The 18,927-nt window shown below is 42.5% G+C and overlaps 1 protein-coding gene across 2 annotated transcripts in view; it reads right to left on the minus strand.

Annotated features, from left to right (window-relative positions):
* Window positions 1-18,927, minus strand: part of wnt5b (wingless-type MMTV integration site family, member 5b) — a 45,169-nt gene that overhangs the window by 6,534 nt on the left and 19,708 nt on the right. The window contains exons 1-4 of one of the 2 annotated variants that reach the window (XM_025057572.1): window positions 11,053-11,228; window positions 9,648-9,735; window positions 8,667-8,826; window positions 5,584-5,876 (exon numbers count right to left, since the gene is read on the minus strand). In XM_025057572.1, the coding sequence (XP_024913340.1) occupies window positions 5,584-5,876; window positions 8,667-8,826; window positions 9,648-9,735; window positions 11,053-11,228 (717 nt within the window). Of the gene's footprint in view, window positions 1-5,583; window positions 5,877-8,666; window positions 8,827-9,647; window positions 9,736-11,052; window positions 11,229-18,927 lie in introns of those variants that run through there. The other variant, XM_025057573.1, reaches the window with a different exon arrangement.

The raw sequence follows: 18,927 nt of genomic DNA on the forward strand, positions 1-18,927 counted from the left end.
CAGTTCTTGTATAGAAGCTAGTGATTTTACAGATTGTTATATATACAATGTTGGCAGGACGTGCTATTATCTGCACGCCCATTAGCATTTTTCTTTAGAATATACGGTCGGTTGGTTTCCAGCATTAAAAAAAAAAAGCAATTGTGGTGAATTTGGAGGGAAATATAGACCAGTGGTTCACAGAAAATGGGGGGCGGGGTCCTCTTGTGGATACATAGTTCTTGCAGGAAGGTCAAATATATATTTTTAAATGATTTTTATTTGTGCCTTAATGGAAAAAATAAATAAATCACTGATTATATCTGTTTTAAAACATAGTCCAGTGGAGATTGGCTGCAGAAAAACTCAGGAGACACCGTTTATGACTGATTGACTGTCCAATAAATTCCTTTAAAGGCAGCACTGGCATGGTTGGAGCATTACACCAAGTGTCCACTAGGGCTACAAGATCAGTCCACTGTTCATTAATTTATGTTTCATTCATCCGTCTTCTATTGGAATCATTCACACTCACAGTTAAAGTTTAAGTTACACCTGTGGTCAGTTTAAGTTAACTCTACATCAATTGGTATTATTTCAAAAATATGGTTTTTTTTTTCACTTTTGCTGGAGAAGGTAATATAATAAACTACTGCTACTAAAACTACTGTTTTTTTACTCTAAAAAAAGAGAAAAAGATACTTTTTTATTTAAACCATTCAAAATGGCAGAAACAAAAATCATTAAGATTTCTCTGTTTGACGCTTTGAGATTTTTCCAAGTGCTTTAACAGTTCTTGTATAGAAGCTAGTGATTTTACAGATTGTTATATATACAATGTTGGCAGGACGTGCTATTATCTGCACGCCCATTAGCATTTTTCTTTAGAATATACGGTCGGTTGGTTTCCAGCATTAAAAAAAAAAAGCAATTGTGGTGAATTTGGAGGGAAATATAGACCAGTGGTTCACAGAAAATGGGGGGCGGGGTCCTCTTGTGGATACATAGTTCTTGCAGGAAGGTCAAATATATATTTTTAAATGATTTTTATTTGTGCCTTAATGGAAAAAATAAATAAATCACTGCCTTCACTCCTGACCATTCATTTCCCCCGAACACACCCGAAACCCATCTCTGTGTCTCCTCGTGTTGCCTGATCTCAATTACCTCCTCACCTCTGTTAACCCCTGCCTCCCTTACACTACTGACCCCCACCTCCCACCCTTGCTCCCCTCTCCTCCTTACTTTACTACCCAGCAGGCATAGCATTCGGCACCATGCAATACTGCCGCTCGACCCCGGCGACCCCCGCAAACAAGACACCCAGAGCAGAGGACAATGACATGTTGTTGAGAAGTCAAAGATTTTGTTGTTGAAATGTTCGATTACTTCTAACCTGCAATTCTGTCATTTTAAACCTTCTATACTTAAGCTTTCAATTAAACAATTCAACTAGTGGCCCATGGGCCACATGCGGTGCAGATATAACCTCAGAGTGGCCCAGTCTGTGGTCAGTTCAGAAACTGAGAGAATCTCTACATGTGAGTGATCATTAATTCCTTCAGACGACAGGTCGAAAATGTGACACTTTCTGTGTGTTTGTGGACCTCACTATAACAAACCAAACATTCACCCACACACACTGAGCTGCTGAGACCCTGCTGTGTGGAAACTATTGTTCCTGACAGAGAGACCATGTCTCCCCTTCCGGTGAAAGTGTGTGAGTGTATGTGCGCGTGTGTATGTGTGTGTGAGAACAGAGTCAGTGGCAGGGATCATCCCTGCCATAATGGAGCTGAAATGGAGAAAACACTGTTTGTACCAGGAACAGCAGCAGATGAGAAGTTCAGTCAGTGCTGATACAGAGTCTATCAAATATACAACTGTGTACAACTATAAATACTGCATAAACCTTGGACTGTATACATGGACATATGTCAGTATATACAGTACATCTTTTACTACAGTGATCATCAACTGGTGGCTGGATTCCATAGCAAACATTAATTATTGATGTTAGACTGAAATGTGATTTTTATTTAATTTCATTTCTTCATTAAAATTAATTTAAATCACACTTTTAAGATTCTAGGATTTATATAAACCCTGACTAAGATGACCTGAATGAGTTAGTTTGATTTTCTTGAGTAGGATTACAAGTTATAACACATATATTTTATGACAAAGACAAAAAGCCTACTATTAATTTCCAAAAACAACACATTAGCGTTAAAGGGCTACATTACGCTAATCTAAACGTCGCCTGCCGTAGCCCGTGTCGTCACGGCGACGTGTGTCCAAACTAAGGGATCTGAACTCAAATTTTAATGAATAATTTAAACGTCCCGGTTCCAAACAGTTGAGACGGAGTCAACAGAGGGACTGACGGGTGGACAGACAGATGTGAGAGTTCACTGCAGCGGACGGAGCCGAGGCAGAGTCACAGAGGGCTGTTGTTGTTTTTAGGGAACGAGGGAATGTGTGTGTGTCGTTGTTTTGGTGACGAGAGCTGCTTAATTTGATTCGTGTGAAACAGAGACAGCGGACCTGAGTGAATGTGTGTGTGTGTGTGTGTGTGTGTGTGTGTGCCTGAAAGCTTGTGCATGTGTGTGTGTCAGCCTCTGCTTTGTGAGTCGAGGGAGTGTGACGGGGTCCCATTCCTCGCCCTGTGACTCTGTCTCCAGACAGACGCTTGTGTACACACTCACACACACACACATATACTGGCACGCCCCGTCACCCTCACAAAAGCCCCGTGGTTCGCCTTGTTCGACCGAGCAGGACAAATCCTGCTTAAGACGACCCAGCGTGTCCCGAGGAGAAAAGAGAGAAAACAGGGACGAAGGAGGAGAGAGAGAGAGAGAGAGAGAGAGAGAGAGAGAGACTTGTCCCCTATCTCTCTTACTCCTCTTTTCACCCCTGTCATCTCCTTTCTTCCATCACACTGGACACACGACAATAAACGATGACAATCAAACAGGAGAGAGGAGGAGGCAGGGCTGAACTCCAATAGAAAAAAAGCGGGTGTTTTTTTTCTCATGTTGTTGTGTATAAACAGGACCAAACTTTGACACAGTGACATCACAGGGACGTGTTTCGATGTGAGAATCACAAAAAGTCGAATACAGTTGATCCATTACTGTGTTTGGTTCAACTGTAAAAGTTTTGGGCGGTAACTCAAGTCATGTCAATTTTGTATTTGTATCGACCAAAATTTACAAAACCCATCTGTCATTTGGATTTTAAAAATTAGCCCCAGCAGGGGGCGCCGATTTACGTTTATGCTGCTGTGTCCTCAGCAGTCTGAAGCCAATTCAGTGGGAATTGGTGCCTAAGTTGTCTTACACAGATATCAGGGAGTTTTTTTATGGTAAATAACATATGTTTAATTCATGGTTAACACTGGAATATTTTCTCCTCTTGTTTACTTGTTTTTGGATTTTTTAAGTATTACATTTTTTTATTATTAAATGCATGTGCATGAGAGGGTGTGTGTTTGTGTTTGTGTGTAATACAAAGCTGTAGCAGTAGATCTCTCAGTCATACACTCTACTACAGCCCCAATGGGACCCTCAGCAGAAACACAACCTCTCCAGACCCTCACCTTGGACCTCTGACACACACACACACACGTGCACGCACACTCATAAACCAGACTGGCTGTCTCTCACACAAATCAAATGAAGGTGAGTTGTGCGCACACACATTCAAGCTTTCTGCACACACACACACACACACACACACACACACACACTGTGCGTGTGTCTCTTTCTCGTTAACAGCTTAAACAAAGCTGCTCGACAGATAAAACTGATGATAAACACATTCTTCTAAACCACTCTGTACATGAATGTGCCCAAATGGACCTTTTACGAGGCGAGTGTGTGCATGTGTGTGAGCGTGTGTGTCTCTGTGTGTGTGTGTTTCACCTAGTCAAAGGTGAAAGGTTTTTTAAAGGGCATTTCTTGTAATGCTCTCCATTTACCTGAAAGCATTTCCAAACACAGTCTCCCATACGTCAAGTTGAAGGCCTTTGTTTGTCCCTGTACGGCAAGCACTGAGGGACAATTTATAATGTTCTGCGTACAAGATTTTTTTTTTACAGCATTATTATGGTTTATTGTGTTATTAAATTAACTCATGTCCTCTGCTCATTTACATGTATCAAAACATGTAAAAAAAAAGTCTAAATAAATGATAAATACCTTACGTTAATTAATAAGAATCATTAGTAAAATGAACAGCCTGTCAGACAAGAAACTGGGCCTCAAATCCCTGACAATTAAAATTTAGTCTCATATAAATTTAGTATCATATATATATATATATATAATTAAAGATATAAAACCAATGTTTCAATGAAATATATGTCAGCCCGACAGAATGGTTTTCGTAAAATAAATGGTGTCTTTATGACATGAGTGTGTCGCAGCAGTTCCTGTCCACTGTGTGGGTTTGAGACCCCTGGTGTTGGACGTATTAGTGTGATGGAATGTGCATTGACCCAGCGACCTACACAGACTCCAAGGGCGTTAGCAGTCCCACCATTTGGACCCTCCCAATAAATAACATGCACAGGCACACCAATTTGGGGCCACCTTGACTCACACACACACACACATATAAACACCAACACACATACATTCCTGGCATGAACAAACACACACAGATATAGTCCTGGGTTAGGAGTCATGAGTTCACCAACTTCAACTTCCAGAAGGAACTACATTGAATATACCAGAAGTATCAGAGCAACGGGAGAGAAGAGCTGAAATCACACGCCTTAGAATTAACTGGAAAGTTAACGTGTGTGTGTTTTTTTATTTTAACAACTAATTAGACAACTAATCTAACCATATTAGATTAGTTGAAACCTACAGATCATGACCTGGAGATAATGACTGGTACTGTTAGGAGATTATTACCTGGTCATTTTGTATACTCTGATAAAAAAATATTTTTTAAAAACTTTCCAAAAGAAACGATTCCTTGCAAATAATTCCACTGCCGCTAATTTCCCGCCGTTACACAAGCGCCCCCAAGGGCCTCACAAACACCACGGAAAACCACTGATTACACCATACACCAGAAACTATCAAATTTAATTTATTTTATGTCAAGTATGCAGAAATAAACAACAAATCATTCAACCAAGGAGAAGGGATTTCAGTGGTTTAATAAGGCAGTTTGTGTATCTGCAGAGAAGCTGCCCCTCGGTTGGGTTTTTCCTTTTTTTTTTGGTGGGAGTAGAATGTACTTTATGATAGTCTAAGTATTGGACCATTGGTGGTTTAAACCAGGGGTCCGCAACATGGTTTGTACCAAGGACCAGTCGACAAATATCAGCCGTTACTGTGGACCAATAATACCATGCCATCGTCTAAGGATCATTACATTTTCAAAATAAAATATCTCTATATAACTTTATTCTGTTAGTATCACAGTTTGAATGACCTTTTATTTTGAAACATTTCCCAGATTATCTTTGAATAAAACAAGTAAAGGGCTACGACTGGAATATTTTTGAGTGAAGTAAATCAATAAAACTGAAGTACATTTTTTCACTGACCCACATGTTCCAGGTGTGTGTTGCGTCTTTCGTACCTGTCTCCCTGCTTCGTTGTTCTGCAGGTTCATCAGTGTCCGGGCGTGCTCAGATGACCCGCGCGGGTAGTTCTTCTCCCTCTCCCTGGCATCCACAAATTCTCGAGCGAACCGGTAGCCGTAGTGAACGTTGTCGCCGCAGCCGCCCCACAGCCAATCCCGTGGCAGGTCTCGAGGCCTGGCCGCCCGGCTGCAGCCGCAGGTGGAGAGCTCGCCCTCGCGGCACGCTCGGCTGATAGCGTTGACCACACCTGCAGCACTGATGGCGTAAGTGAAGGCTGTTTCTCTTGAGCCTGGAGAAAAGATGGAACGTATGAATAATGAGAATTTAATAAAAGCTGGTTTCACCTCAGCCGCACCACCGTTTGTAGAAGAGTCAATCTGTAACTTCAATCAGCTCCCTCCTGTGCTTTTAAAATGACAATAGGAGCAGCACTACTGAACCACCCGGTCGACTCGTAACTCTAGTTACACTATGTAAATGACATGGCTCGTTGATTGGTTGTAGCTCTTTGAGGTTTCTTGCCTGAGCATCTAGCAAACGAGCCCATATTAATGAATTCCTTTGACCCACACCGGCCCTTTACTGTTTCACATGTGTACTGTGGAATACACACCACGACCAGTATGTCCTGGCCTTTACATTAGTACACGGAAGAAAACCCCAAACATTTCAATACAGGTTTAAAAACCACACAGACAATGGTGACAGGTCAGAGGTCAGGGGCTGTGAAACTCTGTGGTTTAGACAGTGGAGAATGGGACATTGTTTTAGCTTCAGGATCATTTAACGTCACATTTAAAGGTTATTTCACTGCTAGAAAAAGTCAACGTAACTTTGAAGTATCCTCTCACTGGGATAATTCAAAATACCCAGTTTTGTACCCTCAACTGCTTAGACGTGTTCAAATACTTAACATATATTTCACAACATATTTGCAATCTACTTAAGCAGTATAGCTGTTAGCTAGTTCTAATTTTTAGACACATTACATTTAATGACACATATCACTAATGGCTCCTCCTGAGCAGCAGCCTGTGAGTTGCAACCAGGTAATGGACAAACTAAATATAAATAAACAATTACTTGAGTTTCATGGCTAGCTATTTCATATGCGGGGTTCTAGAATCATCTTTTGTCCCTTTATTCCATACACACTGTATTTACTCTTATTAAGTTAATAAACAGTTCTTAACCGATGTATTTCACTTTAAATCGGTACAACTTACCAAGTAAAACAGAGCATTTGAATCATTTTGATGAAAAACTCCCATAACGACTAAAGGAATACGAATAGGTGAACCGTTGATGACGGTGTGAAAATTCATCACACAAAAACGATATCGCCGACTGTTTACGGGAAGGCGGAAACAGTACACCAAACGACTAAAGTCGACCAATTCAAGTCCTAACTCAACGGTATTTATTTGTGTATTTAAATGTAAAGCTGAGAAACTCGATGATTCGACGACATGTTTCTACTGCTCTGTTTATTTATCTGACTGAGGAGGACGATGCAGCGGGACCATAACGAGCCTGTACTTTATGAGACTCTGGCGGAGCCTCCACTTCAAATAGCGGCTCCGGATGTGTTGGCTCGGTGTCAGCTCATCGGCGCATTTCAAAAGAGCAGCCGCGGGACAATGGAGCGACTAACACCTCCACATAAACCCGCAGAACTACAGACTGACTGTCAATAGAGAGACGGGCCGAGGCGCAAACACCTCGTCTGACTGCCCGCAGCGGATTTGACACTTAGGTGTTGATGAGACTTTTCCCACATCCAGCGCCCGCTGGGAATTAGACTCTGCTGATCCAGACTAAGGATCATAAGGATCATAAGGACCAGGGTAAAAACGCAGCCTATGAACAAAAAATGAACAAAAATGAACGCTAAACGACAATCTCGCAGCTATTTGTTAAAAATCAGATTTCCCTTTAAAGCGTTGCTCCTCACTTCGTTTCTTGATGGGCGTTGATTACTTAGCTGCGCATGCGCAACGGAGAAAACGCTAGAACAAAATAAAGTGTATATTTTTGTGAAAATCGACTTTTTAAAAAAAAAAAGTTTTTATTCATATAGCTATCAAAATGTTAACTTAAGAAATCGTCAATATAAAAAATGGGTTTAGTAGAGTTATTTATATTTAAAATAATTATTAATTTAACAATATCAACGTAAACGTTTTTGTAATTGTTAATGTCTAATGAAATATAGCACTCTTTGCTGTTAATTTAAACTCAATAAAATGTTTGTTTGTTTCTGCTGGATTCAGATTTCACTGCATATTAATAGTATTATTTATTTTATGTAATCATTCAGTGGTACAGAGAAGTAAAAAACGATTTTAGATAATTGGTTTTTGTTTTTTGTTCTTTAAAACACAGAAAAAGTAAAAAAAGAAAAATCATAATGTTGTGTACCAAAGCTAACAGTTCAATTTACTTCTTCAGTTCTCGCTCTTATATCCAATATAAGACTGAAAAAAGAGAAAAATCCAATATTTACATTTTTTGCTTGTTTGTGACTGAAATCAAATGATGTGTTTTATTTTGGGGGCTCTGCTGTTTGACGAATCAAATCACTGTGTGTGTGTGTGTGTTATGGAGCCTTTTATCACTCAGACATTTACGATAAGGCACCATATGGTGCATAAAAGTAACGTTTAGTCAAAACGTAGTGTGGATATAAGAACTGTTGAGGGGAACTTTACATGTTATGATGTTGAGTAAACACATTTGTGAAGTATTTTTAACATTCACTGAATGGGGTTTCATTACAAATATACATTATCAGTGGTACAACCTGCCTTTTCTTTTTTCCTACGAACATTTAGATTTTAGTGAGTCATAAAAAGCGCTTCATGCAAAATGAATTTAACAGTTCCCTCTGGGTGCAGGCATTTCTCAATTATATCCCATTTGTTTTCCACATTTGTGCTGCCTTATAGCAGAGACACAGATGAAACATGTACCTGCAGCTTCTTATCTCCAGCACACACTGAACCACACAAGGATAGACAAAGTAAAACTAAACATTTTTTTACAGCAGCAATGTATCACCGATGTGCTGTGAACTCACCGATCTGCATGACCCGTCCAAACACAGACGTGTTGTCCACGGTGCTGCAGTTCCACCTCCTCTGTCTGAACTGGTACTGGCACTCCTTGATTCCAGTCTTGGCTCCGTCTCCGATGTACATCATGTGGTCCTGGTAGAGCTGGCAGAGCTTCCTCTGGCCCTGTAGACCACACAGCAGCAGTTTATTACCACCACTCTTTCAATTACTTCCAATGCTACAGCTCCAGTAGACCCTGTGGGCACATTCTTTCTTTTCCTGAACGTCAGGCTGATGTAGGTACAGGACAGGAGCTGATAGGTACAACAGACACCGACTTTAACGGCGTCGATAAATTGGTAAGAGATGTACGGAGGTGAGCGGAAGGGGTCGTAGCTCAGTGGGTAAAACAGGTAGTTCTCCCACGGAGTGTCAGGGGTTTGATCCCCGTCCTGAGGTTAGATAGACCGATAGATAGCTAGCTAGCTGGATGGATGGATGGATGGAACAGGCGCCGACTTTAACGGCGTCGATAAATTGGTAAGAGATGTACGGAGGTGAGCGGAAGCGGTTATAGCTCAGTGGGTAAAACAAGTAGTTCTCCCACAGTGTCAGGGGTTCAATGGATAGATAGATAGAACGTCATTAATCCCTTTGGATGGATAGATAGAACGTCATTAATCCCTTTGGGAAATTAAGAAATAATTAATCAATTACTTAAGAGTCTTAATGCATATGAAATAGAAAGGACACTTTTCTTGCTTTTTATTTAAAAGCAATGCAGTTTCTGCCGAGTGCAGTCTATACCAGTTACTAGTTAATCACCCAGCCACATGTGATGAACTTCACTTGTGACTTGTCAGTAGAAGGTCAGAACTTGTGAAGAAAAACCTACAAGTTCCTGTCATCAAAACCCTTACAGTGAATCTTGAGTTAGAAATAGAGATCTATAATAATGTGTCCAAAATCATAAAAAACAAAGTCAGTAACTGGCAGGAACTTACCGGAGAGAGTCCAGATAGTTGACTGCAGAGAGGCTGGGCTCCAATAATGTACATTTCAGGTCGCTGGATGGGTGTCAGGGCTAGTGACCTGAGAGACAGAGGCCACATTAATACAGAGAAATAAAATAAATATAATAAGCTCTGAGAGACAGTGGTGCGGTGAGCTCCTGACTCTCCCTGAGCAGAGGTCAGTGCTGCGGGGGGACAAAAGTTCAGAGCCAGCTTTTATTAGTACAACTGGCCTATAAAATCTAGATATATGAGCCCCATGTGGTGAACATCTCTGAAGCTGCTATACTCGTAGTTTCATCTCATTTTTCTTTTCCTTCTCCACCAAAACATTCTAATACTGTCTGCTGTGAAAGAAGATGGATAAATAACAATTTCCTGACCATAAAAATGCTTTCAAAGAAAAAAAAAGAAAATGAAATTACAATATAAAATGAGGTCACAGAGTTTTCTTTATGTCAAACTCAAGCACTTTTATGGTCCATTTTGGAAGTTTTCCATCTAGGGCAATTTATATTTCTAGTCGGGCAGATTGCAGCCAGTTATAAGAATCTGGTGTAAAGCTCATATGGAAATAAAGGTTTCAAGTATGTTATCCATATCCTTAAAAGTATTTTTTATCATATAAAAATATTTTATGAAATCAAAGAATTGTTCTAGTAAAAACCAGAGGTGTCAAGTGTCAAAGTTTCCACTTTATCTTAAATAAAAACAGTAGTTTGTTAGTGATACTGTTGAAGTCAAATGACAGACTTTGGTCATTTTTTTTTACAATCCTCAGGAGAACAGCGCAGCAAGTGAGCTTTTATAACCTGGACATAACCTTGCCTCCGGTGAGGTTGAACTAAACTGGGCATTCTGAAAGTCAAGAACAAGTGTGCGGCTAATCGTCGCTCCTCGGGGCACAGCAGCGGGTCACCTTACAGCGGCCATTTGGGCCTGAGCCAGGGTAAATATTGTGACAGAGCCTTCACATTTGTTCAATCCATTGTTGCTGCTCCACCACAGGATCACGACACGGCGCAGAACTGCACCCCCAAAACACACACACGCACGCACACGCACGCACACGCACGCACACGCACGCACACGCACGCACACGCACGCACACGCACGCACACGCACGCACACGCACGCACACGCACGCACACGCACGCACACGCACGCACACGCACGCACACGCACGCACACGCACGCACACGCACGCACACACACATAAACACATGAGGCTCAGACATGAGGCTCAGAATGTGCCAACTGTCAAGTTATCCAACAGACGTTTCCGTGCGTAAAACCACAATTACGCACCAGATAAGAACAATTAAATAACGATATAAGGCGGGAATGATGTCAATTAAACTCCAGCTTTAACTGAAGTGATATTTAAGCTACTCACCACCACGAGTTGGCATCGACCAGCAGCAGCTGGGAGCTGCAGAAGAGGAACGCGGCTGCCAGCAACAGATGTCGGGCAGCGCCGCTTCGCCTTCTCCGGACGATCCTGGAGTCCATGGTCCGCTGCACCCGAGCCTCAGAGCCGCTGTCTGGGGAAGAGCTCAACTGTCGAGACATGGGTAAAAATAAAAAGACGTCCCGGTCAGCTCAGTCTGGATGCAGACCTCCAGGAGCTGGAGATGCGCTGGTCAAAATCACGTGTCCGTTTTTCAACTCTATACTATCCGCAAAATGTTTAAAAAAAAGTAAATGGGTAAAAGTCAGAGATGGGATGTATACGAGTTCGAACCCGGTTGTAAGTACATCAGCGGGTCAAGGTGACGCAGGTCCACGTTGATGAGATGTGCGTAAAGTGAATTGGCATTTGTTAACTTTCACGCAAAAAAAAAAAGTTTCTCCCTCAGTCTGTGGCTCCAAAATCAAACCAGCCAATCAACAAACAACAAACAACCCCGCATCATGGAAAAAACAGAACAGCTTCAGTGCTTTGAGTGCGATACCGTTGTTGGCTCCAGGGAAGATCAATAAGGAGAGTAAGAGGCTAATTGAGCAGCAAACCGACTGTTCCCTTCTCCTCCTGTCTTCTCACAGGCCACTCCACATCTCTGTTCTCTATACTCCACACTCCTCCTCCTCCTCCTCCTCCTCCTCTTCTTCTTACCCCCACTTCACCTCAGACCAGACCTCCATGCCCTCCTCCTCCTCTCCCTCTGTCCTCCCCCCCAATTTTACAGCCGTGCATTGCGCACGCCTGTGGCTCAGTGTGCGCACAGAGCACATCAACAAATGGACATTTTAGACCACGAGCACCTGCGTTTCTGGAGACCCGGAGTTAAAAAAATTCAGAATTAGCAAAACTTAAAAAAAAAAAAACTTGGTAAAATAGTCATGAAAATTTTAACTTTTCACCAAGGATTACTCAATTTTTTTTTTACGACATTTACTACGACTTCCTGTTAATCCGGTGGGGGTAAAACAGGGACAGACCATGGAGGGAAAAAGACAAAAGTGAAAACCCTAATAAAGTGGTGTGAAAAATGGGAGAAAATTCCTTTTATTATCTGAAGTGAGTAATTTGTTTGAATAAAAGGTGAGCACCTGAAAATCTCCTAATCCCCTTCTTTCCTTTGGTCTGAGAAAATAAAAGGCGACTCACCCCGTCACGGCGCGTGCACGGGCACACACACACACACACACGCACGCGGCCAGCCGTCCAAGCCGCAGCAAAGAAAAGGCGTGTTGGAGCGAGCTCACAATTCATAACCTGGGCGAAGACAAACTGCGCCTGTGCTCTTTGTGCGGTGAACCTGCGGATCCGAACCAGTGACTCTCAAAAGAGAGAAGTGAGGCCCTGAAATTTAAGAGAACCCACTTTTTTTACCAAGTCGGCTTTGTGAGCCATTTAAAAAAATCCAAAAAAAAAAAAAAATCAAGGCGACTGAAAAGAGGAGAAAATGCATTTATTACACCACAGAAATGTTAATGGATCTGTCGACTGTTAAACAGATTACACGTATAATCTGGATTAGCTACGTGATACTCAGAGATGTGACGTCAGTTTCTACAGACACTGAATGTGTGATCCTCACTCTAACAAGTCATTCTATGGATTTGTGCCGGTGTTTATCGGAGCACAGAGACGGATGTGAGTCGTCTCTGCATGACAATGGGCCGCAGTAATGTAAAGCAGGGGCCGCACACCTTTCATCTGCCGGGGGCCCTAAACTCACCCATGTCTCTCTCCCTCCCTCCCTCTCTCTCTCTGTCTCCCTCTCTCTCTCACACACACACACTTACACTGAGGGAAGTGATCTAACTGGCTGCCCTCAATATACATCTGACAACTGATTGATATTCCAACCGTGCACTGGTGTGTGTGTGTGTGTGTGTGTGTGTGACTGAAACGTCCGAGGACACAGAAACGCCAAAACAAGCCCAACAGCAACTGCAGCTCAGCCTCAGTTCATTTAAACGCCACCTTTTATCATCTCCATACACTTCAAATTGTTTTTCCCCTGCGTCCATGTGCAGCCAGTTACTGAGACAACAGCGCCCCCAACTGGATATAAAACATGCAAGGGCGTTCCTCGTGGTCAGAGGAGCTGCTGTTGGAGAGAACTTTAAGGGAAATTACTTTGGAGTTTAACCCAGTGCACGTTTTGGTTCACGGTTCCTTATGACCATTAAGTATCTGCAGAAAACAGTTCTGGACAAAACTGAAGAGAGAAGAAGAAGAAGAAGAAGAAGAAGAAGAAGAAGAAGAAGAAGAAGAAGAAGAAGAAGAAGAAGAAGAAGAAGAAGAGCTGTCCAGAGGCAACTGACCCTGATCTAGATCTGAAGATGCTTCAAGCTGAAAATGTAGTTGGAGAAGATATTGTTACACCTGCCTGACCTGAGGAGGACATAGGTCAGGGGTCAACAACAAGTGACCTCACAGCCTGTCCATCAATAACCTGGTTTGTCAATATATGGAACTGTCCAGGGTAAGATCAGCTCGCAGCCCCCGAAATCCAACTTCCTCCTGACACTTTTAACTATTATTATACGGGAGTTTAATACAAATAAAAACATCTCCATCTCCATCTCCTCCTCTTATCTCCTTCATCCTCTGCCCTTCACTCTCCTCCTATCTCCTTCATCCTCTGCCCTTCACTCCACCTATAATTCCTATCCTATCCTCCTTCCCGACAGCTCCATCATCATCCCTTTTTTTTCAACGCGTCCACTTTCTTTCCTTCAACACGTGCTGTCATTGTGTAATGTGCACACTGTACCACTAGGAGGAGCACTTAAGCCTCCGTAGACACTGCAGCCAAAGGGAAAGGGTTGAATCGATTCAGTAAGGGACCGAGGGATTCAGTGGAGACAAAACTTGGAGTGAGTGAGATAAGAAAGGAAGGAGAGATGAAGGAGGGCGAAACAGAGGGAGCGAAAGAGAGAGGGAGTGTCCAAGTAATGGATACACAGCCGGGGAGAGGGAGAGGGAGAGAGAGTGGGAGAGAGAGTGGGAGAGGGAGAGGACTTATCCCCAGAGGATATGAGCAATAGTCATGCAACAGGGAGCAATGCCTGAAAAAGTCAGCAGCTCCTCTCAGGATTAACAGTAACAGCAGCAGCCTCGCTCCTCTTCTTTATTGCCTTCAGTGTGAGACTCCAGCAGGAGAAACAGCCAGTTCTCTGCTACAGGGGAAACCAGCTGCACTCGGCTGATGATGTCTGAGCCCGTCCTCAGGAAGCTGCTGATGCCAGAAATGCTAATCACCAATTTTTTTTTAGAAATGACTGTGTCTCGATCATCGATCAGCCTCTAGTTAAAGATACTCCTCAGAGGATGTCAAGGACGTCGGGGGGAAAAACAGATACACGTGACTGAGTAGACACCTGAAATCATGTTCATGTCTTCTGCTCCGATCAATAAAAAGGAAATAAAAGCCTCTTTTACCCTCGGGGTCAAACGTTTAACACTTGTTGGTTGGTAGAACTCATGCAAAGCTTGTTAGGGCCCTGTGTGTTTCCCTTCACAGGCTGTGGTGAATACAGTCGGGTCAGTGAACGCAGCACAGCTTCAGTTTTAGGTTGCGAGAGGTGTGACAGACTGAGGTGCTCAAATTTTCATTGGGAATGACCAGGATGGATCGGATTACAAAACAGCAGAGCGGAGGGACAGGGCAGGATGAAGAGTAGGGGGACAGAGTTAGAAAAGTTAGAGTCAGTAGTTTGGAGAGAGTAGAGATTTTTTTTACCAAGATACTTTTTTTGTGTGTGTGGTAAAAATGACATCCAGCCAAACCAGAAAATGTCATCCAGTGCCATTTGGCAAAAATGTTGACTTTTTTTTTTCCATTTGCCAATTTAGTAATGAAGGTTGAATTTTTTTTCCATTTGCCAATTTAGTAATTCATAATAATTTTTACTCTACTATTTATACATTATACTCTAATACTTGGTTTTAGGCAAGAAGTATCCCCTAATTCTATATACTCCAATTCTTGATAGAGCCTTGAAGTCAAGTCCGCAAATTCTCCTCTAGTTAAATGGTTCCCAAAGTAAGGGCTATGGAGCCACAGCTGGGGATGCTGCATGTTTCAATTAAATTTATGAAATGTACCTCTAATACCTGTTGCCTAGTAACCGCATTGACAAGGCCATGAAGTGGGAACTTTGTGGAACATGTTGTTGAACAGCGCTCTGAGCCACGGACTAAAACATTTGACTGTTCCCGTGGATCAGTTCAGAAAACAAGAGTGACAGCTTCACATTCCTGGAACCAGACTTCCTCACGTTGAGGTTGATTTTCCATAATGTGAAACCCACCACGTGAGGCCGTTACGTATTTCGTTAGCTCTGCTAAGCTAATCGAGCTGTCATCAAGAACCTTCACAAGCCGTTTCTTTTTTTTCCCCCTTCATTTGTGTCACAGTGGATACACTTTTTTTTGTCGTTGTCAGAAAGAAGAAGTGCCTCGTTAGTACAGTGGTGACCGGGGCTCAATTGCCCGGGGGGGGGGGGGGGAAATAGTTCTGGGCAGTGGTGGCTTGGTGGTTAAGGAAGCGGACTTGGGTCCGGAAGTTTTTAGGTTCGAGTCCACCAGCTGCCAAGTTACTACTGAGGATGGCACCGTGCCCACACACTGCTCCCCGGGCGCTTAAGCTGCCCCCTGCTGACTGTGGTGAGGGGTAAAATGCCCCATTTGGTCACATTTGGTTGTGTGCTGTGTCACAATGACAAACAATTCACTCGCTCACACCTTTAGTGTCATTGTACAAATAATAAAGTACAGTGGGATTTTTAAGCCTTATCATCAAAAGGTAGGGGGCGCTGTAGAAAAACGTTGCTAACCAGTGAACAGATGTATCTGTCTCCGGTCTCCTGCTGTAAAGCTGACCTGGTTACATGGTCTGTCCATGGTGTCTCCTGTCTTCTCCTGCGCATGTGAGTTAACTGTACTAAAGTGGACCAAAGTGGACCAAAGTGGACCAAAGTGGACCAAAGTGGACCAAACTGGACCAAAGTGAACTAAAGGACTTAAAGCTCAAATTCAGCCAAAGTTCCCCGTGAGTTAATGAAAACTAGGCTTCCTTCAGTCTGTCCTTCATTCGCTCTACAACGCTCTCTTTTCCTTCGTGTCTTTTCCTCTTCCAGAGTCACACACTCGCAGAGACCCCCACATGCACACACACTCACACTCACACACACCACAGGGAGGCTGCAGAGGGACTTGGACGCATCAGAGAGGACTTGGTTTCTTATCTCTGCAGTTTACGTGTGTTTGCATGTTCTGTACGGGGGCCTGCAGAGACTCGTCCTCTTTTATCCCGGTTCTCACGCCTCGGTGCTACCTCCCCCCACCCCCCACGCCCCAACACCACCCTTTCTCTTTTTGCATCTCCCTTCATCGTCACACTTTGCCCCCTCCCCTCCTCCTCCTCCTCCTCTTCCTCCAGCACACAGCTCCATCTCTCACTCCCTGTCCATCTCCACCCTCCTTGCCTCCATCCGTCCTTCTGTCAGCTGGCAGAAGATGAGTCATGCCTCTAGCTGGGAGGCTAAAACTCTCTCCCTCTTTCTCTCTCTCTCTAAATATATCTTGTCTATACTTCTCCTCCCCGCTCGTCCTCCCTCCTTCTCACACTTGTCTCTGCCCTTTATCGCCATCTGTTTCTCTGCATCTCTCTGCTTTGTTCTGCTGCGCTCTCTTCCTCCATCCCTTGTCAATCTCTCTCGCTCTCTCTCTCTCTCCCTCTCTGTCAGTCTGAAAGTCGAACTCATCAGTTGTTTATAATCTCCCCTCTCTCCCCTTTCTCCTCCCTTGTCTCAACAAACAGCACAGACTCTAATAAAGGCTGATCTCACACTCCCAAACTGTGATTATGTGAACACAGCAGTAACACTGAATATACAGTGACTCCTTCATACGCTATGAGCTTCAGCACAGCCAGTTGCCTTGGTTTAAATAAATAAATAAAGACGTTATACAGTACTACAGTACTACAGTCACTGCATTCAGGTATTATCTCAAGTCAGTAACTTGTTTTTGTTGAGCTGCTTTTTGTACTGTTTTATTTTTTGTTATGATCATATCCCAATAATAATCCTTAATTTTTCCTCCCAAAATATTTATAATTCATTTATTGACTTTTATTTTTTTAATAAAAATTCTGAAAAATATTTATAGTAAAGACACTAAATTACCACAACTAGGTATTGCTTGATGAAAATATTAAAAATATTGCAGCCTTCAAAAAACCCAATGATAACTTCATTTTCCTTGTGTTTCTCAACATATTCCTTGATGCTAGTAGATATATTGTCAAAATAAAATATATAAAATATGTGAATCCATGCCAACGTTAACACTTGCATATATGTATGTACATATAGAAACATACAAACATATATGGCCATACAGTAGTCTCACAGTGTAGCGGTTTGAAAACCTGCCTCGGAGACAGAGAGGTTCAATTCCCAGAAGAGCCTCGTACAACTGCAAAGGGTTTTACACAATTTACACAAGAACAAAGTTCAAATTTAAAGAAATATATATTTGTATATAAATATATAAAAACACATATGTATATACATATATGTATATATGTTTATATATATATATGTTTATGCTTATAACATGCATATATGTATACATATATTTACAAATGTATGTAAATACATATATGTACATGTAATAATCCTAAAGCAACACAGAAGATGTTTTCAAGATCAGCAGTATAGTGGCAACAACAACTGGATGCCTGTATTTTACAGGAATTACTTGGCTTGATGCAAAGGGAAACGCCATGGTGCTAAGGCTGGATGCCCTTCCTGACTCATCCCACACTGTGGTTGGGAGTCAGGGCCTTGGTGGATTCAACCCTGTGACCTCCTACGTGAAAGACAACACTGGTAAAAATCAGATAAATAGCACAAATGTGGCCAAACAACTCATGACATCACCCACATCGACGTCTATTAGTCTGACGTACTGGTTTCTCCCTAGATAATTCATCAAATCATCCTCAGATCCGTGTGATCAGAAAGACTGTCCACACCCGGGGAGCCAATCAAGCCCTGACATGTGCAGGGAGGAGTCACTGCTGCCGTTTGGTAAAAAAAAAAAGTTTCTTAAAAAAAAAAAAAAGATGACGCTGACCTGTACACTGTGTCAAAACAAAAAATTCCCTTCTACTGATGTTTGATTAGATTTTTCACTTTATATTTTGTACTAATTTTACTGAAGAAAACCTTATATAATGAAGTCTACTATAATTCTCTTATTATGTTTTTTTCAAAACCATCTAACCACTCTGACGTGGAAGCTTTTCTGGGAATGTTGCTCCTCAAAAACTGGCTAAAACCAAGCAGAATACAAAGAGAGTCCAAACTAATGAAAATGCCTCGACTGGATCTGGAAAAGGAACAAGAGAAAAGCTCTGGCTGTCCTCGTTTGGCACTGGCCCGAAACACTGGGAGAGCCTGAGTCCCTGATCACAAGGCCCAGGGAGATGCCACTGTGGCTGGGACTGATCCCAAGATTTACCCCCTCTGGTGCCCTGGAGCTCTGCTTGGCCAAACTACACGGGTCTCCTGATCCCCTCCCTGGAGAAATTAACAGGCTCAAACATGTAGAAGCAGATTTGCAAGCGTGGCAGATGCACGAGGGTGAGTGAAACAGAGACGACCGAGTAAACACAGCGCGCACACACACGGAGGTGAGATTTTATTTATTTCTACAAGTTTATGTTATTTATTTTATTTATTTATTTCTAGTTGCAACTTCTTTCCTGATTACATCTTCATTCCCCCGCCCCACCCCCGGCCT

This window comes from Cynoglossus semilaevis, chromosome 8, assembly GCF_000523025.1.
Source record: "Cynoglossus semilaevis isolate Cse_v1.0 chromosome 8, Cse_v1.0, whole genome shotgun sequence".
NCBI classification, from domain to species: domain Eukaryota; kingdom Metazoa; phylum Chordata; class Actinopteri; order Pleuronectiformes; family Cynoglossidae; genus Cynoglossus; species Cynoglossus semilaevis.